The 24,979-nt window shown below is 33.6% G+C and overlaps 1 protein-coding gene across 6 annotated transcripts in view; it reads right to left on the bottom strand.

The window, feature by feature from the left end:
* Positions 1 to 10,586: 10,586 nt before the first annotated feature.
* The window catches only part of LOC149780995 (voltage-gated inwardly rectifying potassium channel KCNH6-like), a 326,871-nt gene continuing 312,478 nt past the window's right edge, over positions 10,587 to 24,979 (bottom strand). For all 6 annotated transcript variants that reach the window (XM_089938100.1, XM_089938103.1, XM_089938104.1 and 3 more), the window contains 3 exons: positions 20,369 to 20,562; positions 17,018 to 17,243; positions 10,587 to 15,432 (listed from right to left, as the gene is read on the bottom strand). In XM_089938100.1, the coding sequence (XP_089794226.1) occupies positions 15,022 to 15,432; positions 17,018 to 17,243; positions 20,369 to 20,562 (831 nt within the window). In that variant the 3' untranslated portion in view covers positions 10,587 to 15,021. The remainder of the gene's footprint in view (positions 15,433 to 17,017; positions 17,244 to 20,368; positions 20,563 to 24,979) is intronic.

The raw sequence follows: 24,979 nt of genomic DNA, 5'->3' as shown, positions 1-24,979 counted from the left end.
CATATATTTAAGAGGATCCAGGCTGATGACATGGTGGGAATCAAACCTACACACTTCTGATCAGAGTCCAGCACTTTAACCACTAAGGCACTGCAGCTGCCTTGTGTGGGAATCTCAATTGTTTTCAAGTTATGACTATAGGGTGGGAGCCCAGGGGTGGTAAGGACAGACCCAGTAATCGATGCTTGCTGTTCACAGATCAACTACTTTCATAATGTCAGGTGTGTTCTGTAGGATGGGCCTATGAATAGTTTGTAAATTATGATTCAATCTAGTTCCAAGGGGCAGGGTGAGATCCAAGTAAGAATGCTGGTTGTGAAAACATTTTATCCTGGGTTTAGTTGTAACCAACCAAACACTGTGATATTTCAGAGATATTGAGGGAGTAAAAACAAATATCTGAAACTACAAAAGCCACTTTGGTCATATGAACCTGGTTTTGATATAGTTGAGTTACTTTCATTGAGATGTAGCCATATAACATCCGTTATAGGTAGATCAGGGGTGCACAACCAATGGCCAGTGGGTCACATGTGACATGCCAACATTTTTTGTACAGCCATCGACCCACGTCTTTACTTTATCATATGCAGGTGTATTTATGCTTTTATTATAGACACTGTGGTCCACGTGGTTTCTAATCAAGACTGATTCTGTAAATATCTGAGTTGTGCTGGTGTAGATGGGATAGAGACCAAGATACTTAAGATGTGATGAATGAAAAACTGAAAATACAACCATCATGCATGACAATGGAGTCAAACTGACCTGGTTTTGGTATGGTTAATTTTCATTGATATGTGCTTACATGTCACTTTTTATGAGTGCAGATGAAGGTGTAATCATGGAACATGCAAAATTTCCAAGTGTGTGTGTGTGTATACTGTTATGTGTTTAGGCTCTCATAAACAGTAACAGGAAAAGAGTGAAGACAACAAGCTTTGTAAAATTTAATTTTTTTTTTTATTTCCCTAGAAAAAGAAAAGGTAAAAATGAGGAAAAGAACTTACGATTTTAAGAAACCAATCCAAAAATAATCCAAGAATTATAAATTATTAGTCCTAGTAATAAAATGTTCTTATGAATTTGAGTTTGAGTCCCGACAAAAATCCAAAATGGAAGGCAATGACATATACTGTAGTTAGTATAGCACTGATGTGTCAACAGTTCTTATTTGATCCACATACAATAATATTCCAGTGTTTGAATTATGAATACAATTTCAATAAATGTCCAAGAATGCTTTATGAGCATTTGAATATATTTTCCAGGAAAAAGAATTAATCCCTTAGAATCCCAATAATTTGAAGAAAAATTAAAATGTAACACCAACTGGTCACAACAGGAAAAAAAACACCTTTTGGTGTCAAAGGTAAAATGCCCAACTCACACTAACATGTAATGGATTAAAAAAAACTTTAAAAAAACAAACTTAAAACAATTAAATTACTTATACGTAACACTTCCAACAAAGAGAAAAAGAAAGATTTATTTGATAATAGATTAATTATACATGAAGTTTAAAAAAAACATAAGAATAACTCTTATGAATTATACACAGTGCACATCAAATAATACATTTCTATACACGGTAAAGTGCATCTGCTATTATCTTTTCCCTTGATGTCAGTATTATATTCCTGTAACAACAAACTCAACCTTAGTAGTCTTTGATTTTTTTTCTTCATTTTGTGGTCACTAAACACAATAATCGAAGAAGGAGCTGAACTAATGTAAACTTCAAAATGTTTTAATGCCAGTATCAAAGCCAAACATTCCTTCTTGATTGTTGACTAATTTCTTTGGTGCTTATTTAATTTACTAGAAAAATAGCACACTGGATGATCAATACCATTTTCGTCTTCATGAATTAAAACTGCTCCAACCCCAATATCACTTGCATCAACAGACAGCTTAAATAATTGCCTGAAATTTGGAGCTGTAAGAACTGGTGCGCTTTTAAGTATGGCTTTTAACTTATCAAAAGCTTGCTGACATTTTTCAGTCCAACGGAACATGTTTTTCTTAATACATTTGTCAGGGGTTCAGCAGTTATAGAAAAATTGGAACAAAATTTCCAATAGTATCCAGCCATACCTAAAAATTGCATCAGTTGCTTTTAACTAACAGGCACAGGGAATTCAGAGATAGCCTTGACCATAGCATCTATAGGTTTAACTTGTCCATGTCTCACGATAAGTCCCAGAAAGATTACACTAGCATGGCAGAACTCACTTTTGGATAAATTAATAATCAAGCTTGCATCTGTGAGTCTGTCAAAGATGGATTGGAATTTCAAGCCTGTTGGATTAATTCCTTTTTGTCTTGTGAAAAGGCAGAATGAAATAGAGTCTAGCAAGCTGCAATATTCCAATACATGCTGCTAAACACCATGCCATCCTTTGCTCTTTCTGTTAGTGAAATTTGCCAATTTCCTTTCAGAAAATTAAATTTGGTGAAATACCTGGCATTTCCGATCTTATCTATACAGTCATTGATTCTTGGTAATCGAAATGAATCTGTTTTTGTCTCACTATTCACCTTCCTATAATCAGTGCACATATGGAAAGTTTTATTTGGTTTCAGAAAAAGTAATCAAGGCAAACTCCAGTCACTTTTACTTGGCTCTACGAAATCATTCTCCAGCAAATACTGAATTTCTTTTCTAACGTATTCCTGTTTGAGAGGGTTCATCCTGTATGGGTGTTGTTTCACAGGTTTGGAATTTACAATTTCATTGTCATGGAAAATTTTGTTTGTTCTTGTAGAAACATCTGGAAATAAGTGCTCATATTCAAATAATAACTGCTTAAGTTCATTTCTTGCTTGCTGTTGCAGATGTAAAAGTTTCTGGTTCAGATCATTCATAATTTCTAAATTCCGAAGATTTGTCACTCCAATATCAAAAGAATCCAATGATATTCCTTCACTTAAATCTTCACTGATTGGGACAGGCACAATAATTAATTGCATGTTTAACCTGGCTGTCTCTTTCAGTATAGTCGTTTAGCATGTTTTTGCCTCTCAGGAGTATTTATGATGTAATTTAGATCATTTACTTTCCTGTCAACTGTCTAAGGACCATACTACTTAACCTGTAGAGGATTTTGTGGTATGGACAAGAGAGCCAGAACTCTATCACCAGTCTAAAAACTCCTTTCCTTTGAGTTTTTATCATATCTTAATTTCATTTTTGATTGAGTAGAGTGCAGATTTGCTATTGCAAGCTCACAAAAACTGAATCCCTAACAGAAAACAATAGTAAATGAATGCCTTCATCCCCGTCTTTACCTATATCAAAACAATATGATCAAATATTTTTCAAAGTCTGATGAAATCTTTCTAATGTCTTTGGCTCTCAGGGTGATAGGCAGAAGATTTGAATTGTTGGATGCCTAATTTGTACAAAACTTGCTGGAAAATTCCAGACATGAAATTTGTGCCCTGATCAAACTGACAGATTTGGCAAGGAAAAATTGAGTAAAAAACTTTTTCAAAGCTTTTTCACTATTGTTTTAGATTTAATATTCCTCAAAGGAGTTGCCTCTGGAAACCTTGTTGACGCATACATAATGATCAACAAGTATTGGTTACCTGACTTGGTCTTAGATAAGGGACCAACACAATCTACCATAATTCTACTAAATGGTTCGTCAAAGGCAGGAATAGGTTGCAGATGAGCCTTAGGTATTTTCTGATTGGGTTTTCCTACCATTTGACAGGTATGACAAGATCTACGGTATTTAAAAGCATCACTTTTGATTTTTGACCAATATAAGTGAGTCAAGATCTTGTGATTAAGCTTATTAATGACCAGCCAAAGTAGTTTCATGGGCCAGACAAAGTATTTCCTGTCTGTAAGATTTTGGAACTACAATTTGATAGATCACTGACCACTCATCACCAGCAGGTACCTCGGGAGGTCTCCATTTCCTCACAAGAATTCCATTTATAATGAATTAACAGACAGGAACTTCAGTAACTAATGGCCCTTTGAAACAGGAGATCTCAATTGTCCTTTATCACCCTGATTAGAATAAAGAGAATGAGTAGTTAAAGAGGATCACTGTGATCAATACCTTTTGATTGATCCAAAAGTGACCTCATCAAAAGCCTGACCAATACACATGTCAGCTAAAGGAATACTTTCCTTATCAACATCATTCTCAGGAGCTTTTTTTGCCATAGCTCAAGCTGAAAATCTTCAATAGGATCAACTTCCTGATCCAATCAATGCTTGTCAGTTACAAGTGGATGAACCACAACCTTGTGTCCACCTTAGGTCAGTGCCTAGTTATAAATGAATGCCCTCAATGGGTAAAGCAGGCACTCTTCCAACTGTCACAGATCCTGAGACCAAGTCTGATGACAAATTTACACAGTGAAGAGAAACATTAACAAAGCCGTACTCTGCTCCCTGAACAATTTGATTAGAAGAAGACAAAGTACCTGACAATAAAGTCACCCGTGTCCCTTAAAATTTTAATAGGGAGTGATATGGAACCCTTTGATATGAATGGTTTATAATTCTCCATAATAAAATCAGACAGGGGTTTATTTGACTCAACAAATGTATTGCTTTCAAAACCTGACCATGACCTTGACCTCTCAGAAATAAGAGCATTTGGAAAAGGTCTGTTTTGATTAGGATGCCAATTTTTCAATTTGTTGTGATCAGAAATAACGTGTCCTTTCTTCTTGCATTAGGTACACATAGGAAGAGACAAGGATCTTGAATCAAGCTTATCTGAAGTTTGATTTTTTTAGAAATTGTGCCAGTTAGAGATTTAGAAGGGCTTGTATTAGGCTGAAATACTTTTCTGCCAGAAGACTTGAGTGAAAGTCTTTTAAAAAAAAGAAACTTTATGAACTTAAGAATCAGCAGCACGAGCAGCATTTCCAAAGGTTTCAAGAAATATCCTAAAGTCACTATGGATACAGTTCTTAAACTCTTCAACCAATATAAGTTGTCTAAGACTTTCATAATCTTTATTAACCTTTCTAGAAGAGCATCACCTATCAAATTGTCATGCTTTTTCCCATGCAAATTGAAAATGAATTTGTCCAACTTCCTTTTTTTTATAGTTTCTCAATTTTTGCAGATAAGCTTCAGGGACTAACTCATAATCCCTTAAGATGCATTCTTTGACCATATCAGTCACCACTTTGCTGAACTGAAAATATTTGTCTACTTCTCTTTGTCTGAAAAGGGGCACTAACCTAATATTCTTTGCAACATCAAAATTTAAATTCGTATATGAAGTGGGAATCTGCTTTTCACTTGCCAGCTCCATTTCTTTTATTCTAAATTGATATTTCCTCTCTTTCTTCATTTTCTAATTGCATAGTTTTTCTTGTAACCGCATTTGTCTTTCTCTTCCATATCTAACTGCATTTGCATCTGGTTTTCTTTCTCTCTTTCCGGTCTCTCTCCTCTTTCTCAAATTGTAACTGCATTTGTCTTTCTCTTTTTCTTCCTTATCTAATTGCATTTGCATTTGTTTTCGTTCTTTATCTTTCTGAAGTTCCAGCGTTCTTAACTCTAATTTCATCTTGTATTTTAATTCTAATTCCTTTACTTTTATGTCAAAGTCTGATACAGACTTACTGATAGAAACCAAAGCACTTTTATCCAAAACATTCTTTTCTACCAAATACTGGATCAAAATATTTTTTATTTCTTGCTTCGTTAAGAAAGCTTTTACCTCAGAAAGATCACATTTTCTGGCAAGTTGAATTAATTCATCTTTCAAAAGTTCTAATTGTTCCTGGATAGGATCTGAAAGAAAGATTTCCACTTTTTAAGACTTTGTAGAAAAAGCTTGCTGACTTCACTAAAAATTTCAGATATGTAAAATGATGCTAGGGATTTTTTTAAAAAATTCAACAACTAGGGAAACTCAAATTTCAAAAAAAAATTTAAGAAATATTTAGCCAAAATTCAACCAAGGACGAGCAACCCAAATTTCTTTGTTACTTGTTTAGGTCTACATAAATAGTAACAAGAAAAGAATGATGACAACAAGCTTTGTAAAATTTAACAAAAAAATTGATTTCCCTAGAGAAACAAGGTAGAAATGAGGAAAAGAACTCAGTTTTAAAAATCAAATCCAATAATCCAAGAATTATGAATTATTAGTCCTAGTAATAAAATTTTCAAATGAATTTGAGTTCAAGTCCTGACAAAATCCAAAATGGAAGTTTAAGAAGTATACTGTAGTTAGTATAGCACTAATGTGTCAACAGTTTTTTGTTGATCCACAAACAATAATATTCTAGTGTTTGAATTCTGAACACAATTTCAGTAAATGTCTTTGTCCAAGAATTTTGTATGAACACTTAAATATATTTTCCAGGGAAAAGATTTAATCTCTTAGAATCCAAATAATTTGAATAAAAATTAAAATATAACTCCAACTGGTCACAACAGAAAAAAAAACCTTTCAGTGTCAAAGATAAAATGCCCACTTGCTGGTTCATTTCTAGAAAATGTCTAAGTCTAAGTCTAAGTAAGACACAAAATAGATACCTAGACGGGAGTCATGTGATCATTTTCTGGAAAATGCAGAATGATTTTAATTAATTGTCACATACTCCATTATGATTTTAACAAAAATCAGTGGTTCTCACTGAATAAAAAAAAATTGTTTACTAAAAACCCTTACTGGTTCTCACTAAAAAAAGTTGTTTACTTAGAACTGCCTTATTGGTGCTTGAGTCAAGGTCAGCACAAGATACAATATTTCTAGTGTTAGCTATTTACAACAGAACTGATTTGAATTTCTATTTAAAAGAATCGGATCCAGTGGATAAAATTATCGTTACAATAACACGTAATGGAATTATAATTAAAATAATTTAAAAGAATTTAACAAGTAATTAAACTACATATACATAATAATACACACACACACACACACACACACAGATATATATATATATATATATATATATATATATATATATATATATATATATATATATATATATATATATATATATATATATATATATATATATGAACATTAATACCATCAATCCTTAAAGAATGATGACAACAAGCTTTGTAAAATTTAACAAAAAATTGATTTCCCTAGAGAAACAAGGTAGAAATGAGGAAAAGAACTCAGTTTTAAAAATCAAATCCAATAATCCAAGAATTATGAATTATTAGTCCTAGTAATAAAATTTTCAAATGAATTTGAGTTCAAGTCCTGACAAAATCCAAAATGGAAGTTTAGGATGTATACTGTAGTCAGTATAGCACTAATGTGTCAACAGTTTTTTGTTGATCCACAAACAATAATATTCTAGTGTTTGAATTCTGAACACAATTTCAGTAAATGTCTTTGTCCAAGAATTTTGTATGAACACTTAAATATATTTTCCAGGGAAAAGATTTAATCTCTTAGAATCCAAATAATTTGAATAAAAATTAAAATATAACTCCAACTGGTCACAACAGAAAAAAAACACCTTTCAGTGTCAAAGATAAAATGCCCACTTGCTGGTTCATTTCTAGAAAATGATTATACAGTCTAAGTAAGACACAAAATAGATACCTAGACGGGAGTCATGTGATCATTTTCTGGAAAATGCAGAATGATTTTAATTAATTGTCACATACTCCATTATGATTTTAACAAAAATCAGTGGTTCTCACTGAATAAAAAAAAATTGTTTACTAAAAACCCTTACTGGTTCTCACTAAAAAAAGTTGTTTACTTAGAACTGCCTTATTGGTGCTTGAGTCAAGGTCAGCACAAGATACAATATTTCTAGTGTTAGCTATTTACAACAGAACTGATTTGAATTTCTATTTAAAAGAATCAGATCCAGTGGATAAAATTATCGTTACAATAACACGTAATGGAATTATAATTAAAATAATTTAAAAGAATTTAACAAGTAATTAAACTACATATACATAATAATACACACACACACACACACACACACACACACACATATATATATATATATATATATATATATATATATATATATATATATATATATATATATATATATATATATATATATATATGAACATTAATACCATCAATCCTTAAAGAATGATGACAACAAGCTTTGTAAAATTTAACAAAAAAATTGATTTCCCTAGAGAAACAAGGTAGAAATGAGGAAAAGAACTGTTTTAAAAATCAAATCCAATAATCCAAGAATTATGAATTATTAGTCCTAGTAATAAAATTTTCAAATGAATTTGAGTTCAAGTCCTGACAAAATCCAAAATGGAAGTTTAGGATGTATACTGTAGTCAGTATAGCACTAATGTGTCAACAGTTTTTTGTTGATCCACAAACAATAATATTCTAGTGTTTGAATTCTGAACACAATTTCAGTAAATGTCTTTGTCCAAGAATTTTGTATGAACACTTAAATATATTTTCCAGGGAAAAGATTTAATCTCTTAGAATCCAAATAATTTGAATAAAAATTAAAATATAACTCCAACTGGTCACAACAGAAAAAAAACACCTTTCAGTGTCAAAGATAAAATGCCCACTTGCTGGTTCATTTCTAGAAAATGATTATACAGTCTAAGTAAGACACAAAATAGATACCTAAACGGGAGTCACGTGATCATTTTCTGGAAAATGCAGAATGATTTTAATTAATTGTCACATACTCCATTATGATTTTAACAAAAATCAGTGGTTCTCACTGAATAAAAAAAAATTGTTTACTAAAAACCCTTACTGGTTCTCACTAAAAAAAGTTGTTTACTTAGAACTGCCTTATTGGTGCTTGAGTCAAGGTCAGCACAAGATACAATATTTCTAGTGTTAGCTATTTACAAACAGAACTGATTTGAATTTCTATTTAAAAAAATCAGATCCAGTGTATAAAATTATCATTACAATAACACATAATGGAATTATAATTAAAATAATTTAAAAGAATTTAACAAGTAATTAAACTACATATACATAATAATACACACACACACACATGTATATATATATATATATATATATATATATATATATATATATATATATGAACATTAATACCATCAATCCTTGATTTTGCTCATTCATTTAACTGCAAATTTATCATGCAAACTGATTAAATATATTGCTGCCATTTTTAGTGACATTTTAAGTATTTTGTGAAGACTATGAATAAATGCTTGTATGTGTGTATGTATCAGGGATCCATAAATTCTAATGGCTGTTGATGAACATTTTTTAATTTTAAAAAATTGTGAATTTAATATTAAAGCATTTAGAATAGATATAACAAGTTGTGACAGAAAGGAAATTATTCATATACTTACATAATGTATGAGAAAATGTGCCATTTTTGGTTCCTTGTCTGCTGATGCTTTGGTCATAGTTTCATTCTTCCAAGCTTTAATAGCCTTCTCACAAACTATTTATTTATACAATTTGTTGTTTCTTTCAGAAACTATATTGCAGAATTTCATTTAACAACAGTATTTTTATGCCACTTCATCATTTAAAAAAATTAGTTATTTATTGGTGTGAAGAAAACTTGTCATTTTTTTAAGAGGCATTCCTGTCAAGTGTTAGTGGATGGTAGTTAAAGATTGTTGTTAGTTAGGGCTTAGGCTGTGCATGTATGTTAAGGTTAGGTCTGATATGTGCTGACACATCGCTTATTATTAATAAGCACATGTTGAGAGGGATTGATGCAGGCACTATCTGTAGCACAGACCTAGGGGCAGTTGTTAAACAAAAAGGTTCTGACAAGTGCAAAAAATAAGCTTTCCTACTTCGTTTGTCATGTGTTTCAATATCTCATGTTTAAACACTTGATGTCGGATGCAACAAGTTAGCAAATGGTCATCATTTGAGCTCATTTATATATATGTTTTCTTTCCTATGTTAATACTGGATATATTTCATTGTGTGGTACCAAACAATTATATTTTATTGAACAATGAGCCCCAAGTTAAAATACATGTATATAGTTTTCGGTACCACACAATGAAATATATCTGATAATAACATAGGAATATAAAATTTATGAATTTCCTCTTATTAATCATTACTGACATAAGAAAATAATGAGAAAAATATTTATAATATTTATAATCCCCCTTTTATAAACAAATATGGTACACAATTTCATTGAAATTACCTCAGGTTTTCCATTTATCTCAAAAAATAGTTAGAAATCTGTGTAGTGAGAGAGCAAAACAGTTTGCAATGGTTGGTCAGTTTTACCTCAGTGTATATCTAACTCTGGACCATCACTGGTTGGTCAGTTTTACCTCGGTGTATATCTGACTCTGGACCATCATTGGTTGGTCAGTTTTACCTCAGTGTATATCTGACTCTGGACCATCATTGGTTGGTCAGTTTTACCTCAGTGTATATCTGACTCTGGACCATCAGCTACAGCTTAAGTTTCACCTTTCATGAAAATCTTAATGTCACTACTCACAATAAATGGATGTCATCTCTGTCATGGAAATCTTAATGTCACTACTTACACTGAATGGATGTCATATCTGTCATGAAAATCTTAATGTCACTACTTACACTGAATGGATGTCATCTCCGTCATGAAAATCTTAATGTCACTACTTACACTGAGAGGATGTCATCTCTGTCATGAAAATCTTAATGTCACACTGAATGGATGAGGGTTAGGGTTAATGTTATTACTCACACTGAATGGATGTCATCTCTGTCATGAAAATCTTAATGTCACTACTTACACTGAATGGATGTCATCTCTGTCATAGAAATCTTAATGTCACACTCAATGGATGAGGGTTAGGGTTAATGTCATTACTCACACTGAATGGATGTCATCTCTGTCATGAAAATCTTAATGTCACTACTTACACTGAATGGATGTCACCTCTGTCATAGAAATCTTAATGTCACTGCTCACTGAATGGATGCAGGTTAGGGTTAATGTTACTACTCACACTGAACGAATGTCATCTCTGTCATGGAAATCTTAATGTCACTACTTACACTGAATGGATGTATCTCTGTCATGGAAATCTTAATGTCACTACTCACACTAACAAATGTCATCTCTGTCATGGAATTCTTAATGTCACTACTCACACTGAATGGATGTTATCTCTGTCATGAAAATCTTAATGTCACTACTCACTGAATGGATGTCATCTCTGTCATGAAAATCTTAATGTCATACTGAATGGATGAGGGTTAGGGTTAATGCCAATACTCACACTGAATGGATGAGGGTTAGGGTTAATGTCACTACTCACACTGAACGAATGTTATCTCTGTCATGGAAATCTTAATGTCATAGTGAATGGATGCAGGTTAGGGTTAACGTCACTACTCACACTGAATGAATGTCATCTCTCATGGAAATCTTCATGTCACTACTCACAATGAATGGATGTCATCTTTGGCATGAAAATCTTAACATCATACTGAATGGATGAGGGTTAGGGTTAACGTCACTACTCACACTGAATGAATGTCATCTCTCATGGAAATCTTCATGTCACTACTCACAATGAATGGATGTCATCTTTGACATTAAAATCTTAACATCATACTGAATGGATGAGGGTTAGGGTTAATGTCACTACTCACACTGAATGGATGTCATCTTTGGCATGAAAATCTTAACGTCATACTGAATGGATGAGGGTTAGGGTTAATGTCACTACTCACACTGAATGGATGTCATCTTTGGCATGAAAATCTTAATGTCACTACTTACACTGAATGGATGAGGGTTAGGGTTAATGTCACTACTCACATTGAATGGATGAGGGTTAGGGTTAATGTCACTACTCACACTGAATGGATGAGGGTTAGGGTTAATGTCACTACTCACACTGAATGGATGAGGGTTAGGGTTAATGTCACTACTCACACTGAATGGATGATACTGAGGTATGGGCATTTGATAAAAGACCTTTGTCTCCAGTGAAAATGGTGCCAAACCAAAATATCTATCATAGCTGCAAATATGGACATCTTGTTATCACTGAAGAATATCAGAGATGATTTCATCACTCAGCAGTGAAAAGGAAGCACAAAGACCTGTAAATTCTTTCTGCCCATTAGGATGTCAGTCCATTCCAGGGAATCTTGTTGAAAAATGAACATGTCTATTCACAGCTGGCCAAATGTGAGCTTACCTATTAAAAAGAACAAAACCAAAGCAAGTTTTTTTTAAAAATTATTTTATTTTTGAAAATGAACTGCCCAGGTCCTCCTTGTTGTAGTATTATAAACTATTGAAAGGATTGGAAATAATAACAAAATTGCACAACAGAAGGTAAAACATATCTCAGTTTCAACAAATAATAAAACATCATCCTAGGATATTATTTTCCCCTGAAAAGAAAACATTATCAACTGATACATTACTCCACACCATATCAGATGGGATGTCAATTCAATTATGGAAACACACTACTATAAAATCAGCCCTCGATTAACTATTTCACATCATATAAGATGGGATTGTCAATTCATTTACAGTTAGGAAACACATCAAACCATCCCTTGTCTAATTATACACCATTTTAGGATGTCAATTCATTTCTATTAAGGGAACACACTACCATCCAACCAGTCATCGATTAACTAATCCACACCATATTAGAATGTGATTTCATTTCTAGTATGGGAACACACTTTTATCCATGATTAATTATTTCACACCATTTTAGGATGTCAATTCATTTCTAGTAAGGGAACACACTACCATCCAACCAGTCATCGATTAACTAATCCACACCATATTAGATAGAATATCAATTCATTTATTTAAAGGAAACATATTATCAAACCAACCCTCAATTAATTTTAATACACCATATTAGAATGTGATTTCATTTATAGTATGGGAACACACTTTTATCCACGAGTAATTATTCCAAACCACATTAAGATGTCAATTCATTTATAGCATGGAAACACTTTTATCCATGAGTAATTATGCCACACCACATTAGGATGTCAATTCATTTATAGCATGGAAACACACTTTTATCCATGAGTAATTATTCCAAACCACATTAAGATGTCAATTCATTTATAGCATGGAAACACACTTTTATCCATGAGTAATTATGCCACACCACATTAAGATGTCAATTCATTTATAGCATGGAAACACACTTTTATCCATGAGTAATTATGCCACACCACATTAGGATGTCAATTCATTTATAGCATGGAAACACACTTTTATCCATGAGTAATTATGCCACACCACATTAGGATGTCAATTCATTTATAGCATGGAAACACACTTTTATCCATGAGTAATTAATTATTCCACACCATATTAGGATGTCAATTCATTTATAGTATGGGAACACACTTTTATCCAACCAGCCCTTGATTAACTAATCCACACCATATTAGACAGGATGTCAATTCATTTAATGTAATGGAACACACTACTATACATTCCAGTCATCAACACCAAATTAGATGGGATGTCAACTGATATATCCAACCAGTCATTGACACCATATTAGATGGGATGCCAATTGATATATCCAACCAGTCATCAACACCAAATTAGATGGAATGTAAATTAATATATCCAATCAGTCATCAAAACCAAAGTAGATGGGATGTCAACTGATATATCCAACCAGTCATCAATTAATTATTCCGTATTCTTTTAGATGGGATGTCAATTCATATATAGAGGGAAACATGCTCTTATCCAACCATCCCTGATTAACTATTCCACACCACATTAGGATGTGAATTCAATTATAGCACTAGCGTGGGATAGCCTGCCAGCAGCTTCTCGTGGTTCGGTGGTTCTTCCCTGGGTTTTCCAGAGTTCTTCCTCCACCAGTTATACTGGCTGCCATGTATAGCCTATCTTGTGCTGAAAAATGGCGTTAAACCCTAGAACAACAACAACAACAACAATTATAGCAAGGAAACATGCCAATATCAAACCAGCATGCTGGTTAATTATTCCACACCATATTTGGCAGGGTATCTTTCAACTGAACGAAGAGAAACTATGCCATTATTGAACAAATAAATTTCATGAAAATATATGCACAATGAAATGAATTTGTAAGCCATTCTATTTGTAAAACTCAAACACTCATTGCTGATTAGTTGGTCAAACTGAGTATTTACAAACCTCGAGTACTCATTTCTGATTAGTTTCGTCAAACTGAGCATTTAGAAACCTCAAGTACTCATTGTTGATTAGTTTGGTCAAACTGAGTATTTACAAACCTTGAGTACTCATTTCTGATTAGTTTGGTGGTCAAACTGTGCATTTAGAAACCTCAAGTAATCATTGTTGATTAGTTTGGTCAAACTGAGTATGTATTTACAAACCTCGAGTACTCATTGTTGATTAATTTGGTCAAATAGAGCATTTACAAACACTGAGTACTCATTGTTGATTGATCTGGTGAAACAGAGGATTTGTTCCAGGCTATATTATACAGATAATGCTATTTACATCCTTTTGTTGGAAGACTTCCAATTCTAGTTATTATAGCCCAATGTTTTTTTTCCCATCTGCTACAGTGGTTCTACTTAAAACTACCTCAAAATAAGTTTATATAAATCCTGCCATAATCTCCACCAGACATGATTATCAAAATCATGGGTAGAAATACAATGTAAAAATCATGATAGTTAAAAATAACTATTTTTCTTTAAAAGTGCATCAAGCTAACTTCACATCTATTTATGACTAGATTTTCTGAAAAATGTTTTTTATATATCTTACTTGATAACCATTTTATAATTGTATCTATGTAAAATATGAAATAACTGCATATTTCATGATATGATCAGTAAAATAATGAATATTTTTGTGACTTAATCATTAACTGTTAACCATTTCTTGCTGCATTTACTATCAAAAATTGGTTTAATTGAACACTGTTGTCCCATGAGGCACAGTACAAAGGAAGTGGAATGAAACATAACTGATGAAACATTGCATATAAAACTCCCAGATTAGAACACTGAAAACAGGAGTTGATGAGATGATTCCTGCATGATAAGCATTCATACAAAATGTTTGCTATACAACTGTGCTCTTGCTATCTTCATCATCTGCAATCCCTGATTTACTTCTGGTAAATGCAGAATAATTCACTTCAAGGTCCAATGAACTCTGAGAAACTTTGGAAGGGTCACTGGGAATCACTGACTGTTCAAGTGGCAAGGAAGAGAGGTTCTCTTGCTCTGATTGGCTGAGATTTGACTCAACACACTGTGATTGGCTGATTAAGTTATGCGCCATTGTAGTTGCAGCTGACTGGGCAGCTTGTGGAAATGGAGTTGCTGATTGGCTGGCTAAAGATGGATGAGATGATTGGTTGCTGAGCTGATGACCAGAATACTGACTTGTGGAATCTGGAGCTAGGGAAGAAGATGTCTCATTGGTTCTGGATTGCCATGGTGATGTAGTTCCATCATCATGTGTGTGACTCTGAAGAAGTGAGAAGACAGAAATTTATATTACCCCATTTTTTTAATACTTTTATTCCAATCTTTTTATTTACTTGTCAAAAATCAATGTTTTCATCAATTTCTGATCAAAGTATTAAATACAATTGAATGATATATCAAATTATTGTTAGTTTCAAGCACTGAAAAGCATGTAGGGGTGTATACCAGAATTGTATGCCTTAATTCATTATGTAACTGTACAAAGTTATGGATGGACATATTGGCATGGGTTTTTCCCAAGTGTTCTAATGGTGTCCTAAATGAAAATGGTGTAGATCTTACATCCAATATGTCTGCCTCAGTGGCTAATTTGAAAGTCTTGATGTTCCGGAACATCAGAGATGGTTTTGACACATCCGTTAAAAGAATGAGATATTATCTGGAATTCCTTGAAATTCTCTTCAGTCAGTGGAGTGAAATGAAATGACTCAGTTTAGTTCAACTCAGTGCTTCGATTGTGTTGCTTGCTGAATTGTGTAGTTTGGTATATAGAAGCCTCAAAGACTATATTTTTCATAAAATCAGGTTAGTGTGGCCTAAAATTCATGCTTCTGTGACCTATGTAAACTTTCAATTTTGCTTTTTTGCTTAGTCTCTCAAACACTGTTGTCTGTAGGGTCATGCAACTTGGTATGTAGATGCACCCTTCAGTCAAAACTAGGTAAATGTGATCCATATTTTATGCAAGAATAGAGGATGAAATTAATGCCCTTGATACACTAGTCCAAGACCTGTGGATGCCGGTTAGTGGCAAATCCTGGACTTGTGCAAGGTCTTCAAACTGGTTTTAATCTATTTACTGTTATCTGTTTTAGACATATAAAAATAGGGGTGTACCTATGTATATTTTTTTTGGTTCAAAATAATGGTAATTAAAAAATGAACACCATCCTTTGATATTGTTACTGTTACTGCAAATCATTATTGTTTTCAACACCACTGTTGTCAATATCAGCACTAATTTTAGACTGGTTACTCAAATATTACAATACTATAAAACAGGTCAATATTTACTATTTGGAAATCTGTCTATTGCTATTTGGAAATCTGTCTATTGTGCATGCATTCAACAGCAATGTCCATACAGTCAAGCAGTGCATACATTTATTGGAACTCTGAAAGTTGAAGCAACCAAATGATTTTATACAAGAAATGATGACCAAAAAAATTGACTGGTCCAATGAATAAATTGGCAGGTCTGCATTTTGAATTATCCGGACCTTAGACCACCACTATTTTCAGCCCTGCTACAGTATGCATTTAGCTCCATGTTCTAGAAACTGGAAAGAAATATGTGCTAATACACACATGCATTGTAAGGGGTATGGCACATGTCTTCTAACCATACCAACATTATGGGTTTTGGCTTTGTAAAAAAGTCACGAATAAAGAAATAAAATTCAGTCAAATGAGTTTTTTTTTTAAAACCTGGAGTAAAGTTTATAGCAAACAATACCATCCATAAATTGTATAATGCAGTATGCAATTACTATGATGCATACAAATGAAGAATGTGTTGAATAATGGCTCACATTTAAGTAAACTTCATTGCAGTTGCACAATACCTGTTGAACTTCATGAATGTCACAATCCGTGTCAGCATCTATATATTTGAATGCATCAACAGCATCTGCATATTTAGGGATGGGTGAAATAACGCTTGCTTCATCTTCTGGTGTTGAGTCAAAGTAATTGATGCTGGAGGGCCGCCGCAGCTGAGGTTGAGTCCTCAATATTGTCAGGATCATCTTAATGTCCGTACTCAGCTTCTCCTCCAGATGACTTAATTGGCTAAAAAGAAAGAAAGTAAGAGAATAATGATCAAACTAGACTTTAGAACAGTAGGAGATCAATCTCGCACACTTCAGGGGCATGACACAATAGTCTGATGGTAAGGATGACTGGCTTTCTAATCATGACTGATAACAGGGGCATGACACAATAGTCTGATTGTAAGGATGACTGGTTTCTAATCATGACTGGTAACAGGAGCATGACACAGTCTGATTGTAAGGATAACTGGCTTCAGGGGGCATGACAACAGTTTGATTGTAAGGATGACTGACTTTCTAATCATGACTGGTAACAGCATGACAAAACAGTCTGATTGTAAGGATGACTGGCTTTCTAACCATGACTGATAACTGGGGCATGACACAATAGTCTGATTGTAAGGATGACTGGCTTTCTAACCATGACTGATAATGGGCATGACACAATAGTCTGATTGAAAGGATGACTGGTTTCTAATCATGACTGATAACAGGGACATGACACAGTCTGATTGTAAGGATGACTGGTTTTCTAATCATGACTGGTAACAGCATGACAAAACAGTCTGATTGTAAGGATGACTGGCTTCTGGGGCATGACACAACAGTCTGATTGTAAGGATGACTGGCTTTCTAATCATGACTGATAACTGAAATGTGTGCCCTTTTTCTTCTTTATGTGGCCTTGATCTTTTAACAGCCATCCACACAGGTCTATGTGGCACACATGTTATTGTGCAGACCCTCATTGTTATTTCAGTCACTGTCCAAACTTCATGTTTGACTCCCAAATTCAATGGAATTCTTCTTGACCCCAAGTGTATGTATTTCACAAAGTCTGGTAATTATAGATGATGGAGAATTCATGTTAATGTACAGAAACCATTTTCTTTCAGTTACAGTGACCTTGACCTTTGGTCTATTGACTCCAAAACTGATCAGGTGCTTCTTTATCTCAAGGGGAAGCCAGCCACAAAATCTGGTAACTGTTGATGGTGAAGACAAGGGCTTGTGCTGAAACCATTTATGTTCTCAGATACAGTGACCTTTACCTTTGACCTTTTGGCCCTAAAAATCAGAAAGGCACTTCTTTACCCAAAGTACCAGCCATTTACAAAGTAAATGTAAATGCTGGACAACATTAGTTATTGTGCAAATACTATCTTTTCCTCTTAGTCAAAGTTACCTGAACCTTTTAGTTTTTAATCCAAACTGACAGGGTTTTTCCTTACCATAAATGCAAGCAATCCACAAAGTCTGATAACTGTATATGGCCAAGAACTCAACTGTGTACAGAAACCATTTTTCTTCATTCAGTTACAGTAACCTTGACTTTTTGACCCTGAAACTGATAGGATTCTTCCTTTCTGCAAGTACAAGTCATCCCCATATTTGGTAACTTCACTGTGTTAACACTTTGATGGACAATATTATGTACACTTACTAAGTCTTAGTTGTATATCTACATTTTACCATATACTTAAGTTACTGGGTGCGATGCCCTATGTTACTACAATTTGTTTAGTACAAATTAAACTAGGGAACTTGCTTTGAGAAAAAAAGTAAGGAGAAGATACAGGGGCCATAACTCATGTGATGATATGGAATGCTGGAATTCAACATGTCAAAGGTTTCATTCTTCAGTAAATGCATGCTGCAAAAAGTTGGGTGGACAGGAAATATGGGCAAAATCTTTTCAAAATGTGGAATGCTAGAAATCAAACTTTTTCAAGGTCTCATCAATACTTGTCTGCATGCAATGATTGCTTACATTCAAACTAATTGATAGACAATCAGGGGCCATAATTCTTGTAATTTACATTGTGGAATGCTAGAAATCAAAGTTATTCAAGGTTTTATGAACATAAAGATGCATGTTTGGTTTATGCTTTACGGCACAGCTGTACAAGTAGGTTATTGACATGGCAACTGGAATAAAATGCCTTGTGCATGGAAACACATGGTAGCTGACCCAGACTGGCCCAATGGTAAGGTTTAAACCCGCACCCTTTCAGTCATGAGCCTGGTACATCATCCACCGTGTCATTGCACCTCAAAGATACATGTTAACTGGTTCAAATCCAACCATCCTGAGAAAAAATATGCTGCATAAATAGAGAAGGCCTTGCAATCATGGGCCATTGCTCCTAAAAGCTGGTATGGAATGCTTGAGATAAAATTAAAAGTCTTGTCCATGTAAAGATGAATGCTAAATAAGGTTGAAATCCAGTAATTTGAAGTAATGATGTACAAATGAAATTCATGAGGACAGAAAATCAGGGGGCATAACTCCTGTAAATGATGTCAAGGACTGCAAATCAAAATCATTCAAGTTCTATTAATATAAAGCCACAAGGCATATTTGCTTGAAATTCAATATACCCTTGTAAAATTATGCTTATTAAACAAAAGTCATTAGGGTAGGCAGTAAAGGGCCATAACTCTTCTAATATATGTATGTTGTTGGTTTGGAGGTTCGTTGGTTTTCAATTTCATATTTAACACATTTTGGCCATGTCATGTTGAGGAAATGGGAACTAAGTGTCTTCCCCCAAGAACATACCATGGCGGCCAACATGGACTGGCCTGTGTGTATCAAACTTGTTCACCATGGATTATGAACCCAAATAAGCTATCATGGCTTACTTTACATCAAATCCACACAAGGTTTCATCAATGTAAAGTATAAAGGAGCATGTTAAATTTGATCGAAATTCATGTTAAATTCGATAGAAATTCAAGAAACCTTAATACAAATTATGTTCAGCAACAAAAGTAGCAATAGGGCCATGCATCCACTGACTGATGACACAGAACTTTGCTCAGATCTCCTCAACACAAAGCCGCATATCAATTTTAGTTAAAATCTTGCGATTTCCAGCATACAGAAACCAAACTGCTAATGGACAGTCAGAAGGACATGATTATTATAGGGCACCACAGAATCTGACAAGCACAGCCTAACTACTGGGTACCTATTGAAAGAGGACATCATTTTATGGGCCCCAAAGTGACCATTATGGACAGGTGTGATTGCCTTCCTCATGATAAAGCACATTCCTCTATTTTTCATCTACAGATTGGTCTCAGAGGAGAATACCACTTTTAAAATTAACAAGATAAATAATCAACTTCATATGTTACTTGGCTAATTCATTCAGCCTTTTCTCCACTTCAAGTGGTGGGGACTTGTGTTCGGTATGTTGTTCACCAGATGCTGCTATCCTCTGTAGTGGCTCTGTGGATTCATCAAATTGTGAATGACTTGAAGGACTGGACACTGGCAATGTCATGCTAGATGTGGACTTTGGGACACTTGAACTGGACGTGGCTTTCCTCTGCAAGATGAAACATAGTGTTGTACATAAACCTTGGTGAACACTTGAATGACTTGAGTGTTCAATGACTTGAATGACTTGAGTGTTCAATGACTTGAGTGTTCAATGACTTGAGTGTTCAATGACTTGAGTGTTCAATGACTTGAATGACTTGAGTGTTCAATGACTTGAATGTTCAATGACTTGAATGACTTGAGTGTTCAATGACTTAAATGACTTGAGTGTTCAATGACTTGAATGACTTGAGTGTTCAATGACTTGAATGACTTGAGTGTTCAATGACTTGAATGACTTGAGTGTTCAATGACTTGAATGACTTGAGTGTTCAATGACTTGAATGACTCGAGTGTTCAATGACTTGAATGACTTGAGTGTTCAATGACTTGAATGACTTGAGTGTTCAATGACTTGAGTGGTCAATTCTTATTCTTAGTCTGTCCTGTATCAAAAGTAGATCTTCAAAATCAATACCAGAGTTTTGTTAGACATTTTAAAAACCCTTCCAAAAATCGATACACAGCTGCAGGTAATAATTTGTTTGAAAAAAAAATCTTAACTTTTAAGCAAACTAAACTTGATAGTAAGATAGATAGTTAGGATAACAAAACGAGTGTAAAATAATTACTTTTTGTCTCAAATAATGACAAAACGAGTGTAAAATAATTATATTTTTGTCTCAAATAATGACAAAACAGTGTAAAATAATTATATTTTTGTCTCAAATACTGACAACACCAGTGTAAAATAATTATATTTTTGTCTCAAATAAATAAACAACTTAGTCTGTCATAATTAAAGTCATTAAAATCCATAATGCATGACATTTTAAATCCATTTATATGATGTCTTCAAATCAACTGCAGGCCACATACTGTTAAAAAAATGATCCTATACACAATATCCTATGATATGTTAACTCCACATGTTGGTAAAAAAATGATCCTATACACATTATCCCATGATATGTTAATTCCACATACTGGTAAAAAGATGATCCTATACACAATATCCCATGTTATGTTAATTCCACATGCTGGTAAAAAATGATCCTATACACAATATCACATGATATGTTAATTCTACATACTGGTAAAAATATGATCCTATACACAATATCCCATGATATGTTAATTCCACATGCTGGTATCAAGAATGATCCTATACACAATATCCCATGATATGTTAATTCCACATGCTGGTAAAAAATGATCCTATACACAATATCCCATGATATGTTAATTCCACATGCTGGTACGAAGAATGATCCTATACACAATATCCCATGATATGTTAATTCCACATGCTGGTACGAAGAATGATCCTATACACAATATCCCATGATATGTTAATTCCACATGCTGGAAAAAAAAATGATCCTATACACAATATCCCATGATATGTTAATTCCACATGCTGGTACAAAGAATGATCCTATACACAATATCCCATGATATGTTAATTCCACATGCTAGTAAAAAAAATGATCCAATACACAATATCCCATGATATGTTAATTCCACATCCTGGTAAAAAAATGATTCTATACACAATATCCCATGATATGTTAATTTCACATGCCGGTAAAAAATGATCCTATACACAATATCCCATGATATGTTAATTCCACATGCTGGTAAAAAAATGATCCTATACACAATATCCCATGATATGTTAATTCCACATGCTGTTAAAAAATGATCCTATACACAATACCCCATGATATGTTAATTTCACATGCTGGTAAAAAATGATCCTATATACAATATCCCATGATATGTTAATTCCACATGCTGGTAAAAAAATGATCCAATACACAATATCCCATGATATGTTAATTCCACATGCTGGTAAAAAATGATCCTATACACAATATCCCATGTTATGTTAATTCCACATGCTGGTAAAAAAATGATCCTATACACAATATCCCATGATATGTTAATTCCACATGCTGTTAAAAAATGATCCTATACACAATATCCCATGATATGTTAATTTCACATGCTGGTAAAAAATGATCCTATACACAATATCCCATGATATGTTAATTCTGCATGCTGGTAAAAAAATGATCCAATACACAATATCCCATGATATGTTAATTCCACATGCTGGTACAAAGAATGATCCTATACACAATATCCCATGATATGTTAATTCCCCATGCTGTTAAAACATGATCCTATACACAATATCCCATGATATGTTAACTCCACATGTTGGTAAAAAAATGATCCTATACACATCCCATGATATGTTAGTTCCACATGCTGGTAAAAGAGGTCCTATACACAATATCCCATGATATGTTAATTCCACATGCTGGTAAAAAAGAATGATTCTATACACAATATCCCATGTTATGTTAATTCCACATGCTGGTAAAAAGAATGATCCTATACACAATATCCCATGAAATGTTAATTCCACATACTGGTAAAAAATGATCCTATACATAGTATCCAATGATATGTTAATTCCACATGCTGCTACAAAGAATGATCCTATACACAATATCCCATATGTTAATTCCCCATCCTGGTAAAAAAATGATCCTATACACAATATCCCATGATATGTTAATTCCACATGCTGGTACAAAGAATGATCCTATACACAATATCCCATGATATGTTAATTCCACATCCTGGTAAAAACATGATCCTACACACAATATCCCATGATATGTTAATTCCACATGCTAGTAAAAAAAATGATCCTATACATAATATCCCATGATATGTTAATTCCACATGCTGGTAAAAAAATGATCTTATACACAATATCCCATGATATGTTAACACCACATGTTGGTAAAAAAATGATCCTATACACATCCCATGATATGTTAATTCCACATGCTGATAAAAAGGAATGGTCCTATACACAATATCCCATGATATGTTAATTCCACATGGTGGTAAAAAAATGATCCTATACACAATATCCCATGATATGTTAATTCGACATACTGGTAAAAAAAATGATCCTATACACGATATCCCATATGTTAACTCCACATGCTGGTACAAAGAATGGTCCTATACACAATATCCCATGATATGTTAATTCCACATGCTGGTAAAATATGATCCTATACACGATATCCCATGATATGTTAATGCCACATGCTGGTACAAAGAATGATCATATACATAATATCCCATGAGATGTTAATTCCACATGCTGGTAAAAAAATGATCCTATACACAATATCCCATGATATGTTAATGCCACATGCTGGTAAAAATGATCCTATGCACAATATCCCATGATATGTTAATTCCACATGCTGGTACAAATAATGATCGTATACACAATATCCCATGATATGTTAATTCCACATGCTGGTAAAAAATGATCCTATACACAATATCCCATGATATGTTAATTCCACATGCTGGTAAAAAATGATCCTATACACAATATCCCATGATATGTTAATTTCACATGCTAGTAAAAAAAAGATCCTATACACAATATCCCATGATATGTTAATTCCACATGCTGGTACAAAGAATGACCCTATGCACAATATCCCATGATATGTTAATTCCACATGCTGGTAAAAAGGAATGATCGTACACACAATATCCCATGATATGTTAATTCCACATGCTGGTAAAAAAGAATGATCCTATACACAATATCCCATGATATGTTAATTCCACATGCTGGTAAAAAAGAATGGTCCTACACACAATATCCCATGATATGTTAATTCCACATGCTAGTAAAAAAAAATGATCCTATACACAATATCCCATGATATGTTAATTCCACATGCTGGTAAAAAAATGATCCTAAACACAATATCCCACGATATGTTAATTCGACATACTGGTAAAAAAGGATCCTATACACAATATCACATGATATGTTAATTCCACATGCTGGTACAAAGAATGATCCTATACACAATATCCCATGATATGTTAATTCCACATGCTGTTAAAACCTGATCCTATACACAATATCCCATGATATGTTAATTCCACATGCCTTACAAATCAATAATAAGAGTCATTTTGTGATTTGAAGTATCCTAAAAACATCACTATTTAATGTCATCTGGTACAAAATTCAAGAATTCATTCTCACTGTCTGACAAGTTCTGAAATCCCCCATTATTGATAAAAAAGAGTGCCGCCCTAATAAGCTGATGACTTATTGGGAAACATGCACTGGCGGAAAACTTGGGACTTAAATCTACCTTGTGGTAAAGGAAAACACAAATTTAAAAAAAACTTTTTGGGCATCAAAGATAGTGTTTATACAGCAAAATACAAATATTAATACAAATACAGGTCGTTTAGGATTTGCAAGAAAATGGATGCAATATACTTGCTAGTAGATACCCACAGTAAATAACATTGACAGACATTTTAACTTGTGGCATGTAGTATTTAATTTACCC

The sequence above is a fragment of the Sinohyriopsis cumingii genome, chromosome 16 (assembly GCF_028554795.1).
Source record: "Sinohyriopsis cumingii isolate HCF-2022 chromosome 16, ASM2855479v2, whole genome shotgun sequence".
In the NCBI taxonomy this organism is placed as follows: domain Eukaryota; kingdom Metazoa; phylum Mollusca; class Bivalvia; order Unionida; family Unionidae; genus Sinohyriopsis; species Sinohyriopsis cumingii.
This window is presented reverse-complemented; position numbering and strand designations above follow the sequence as displayed.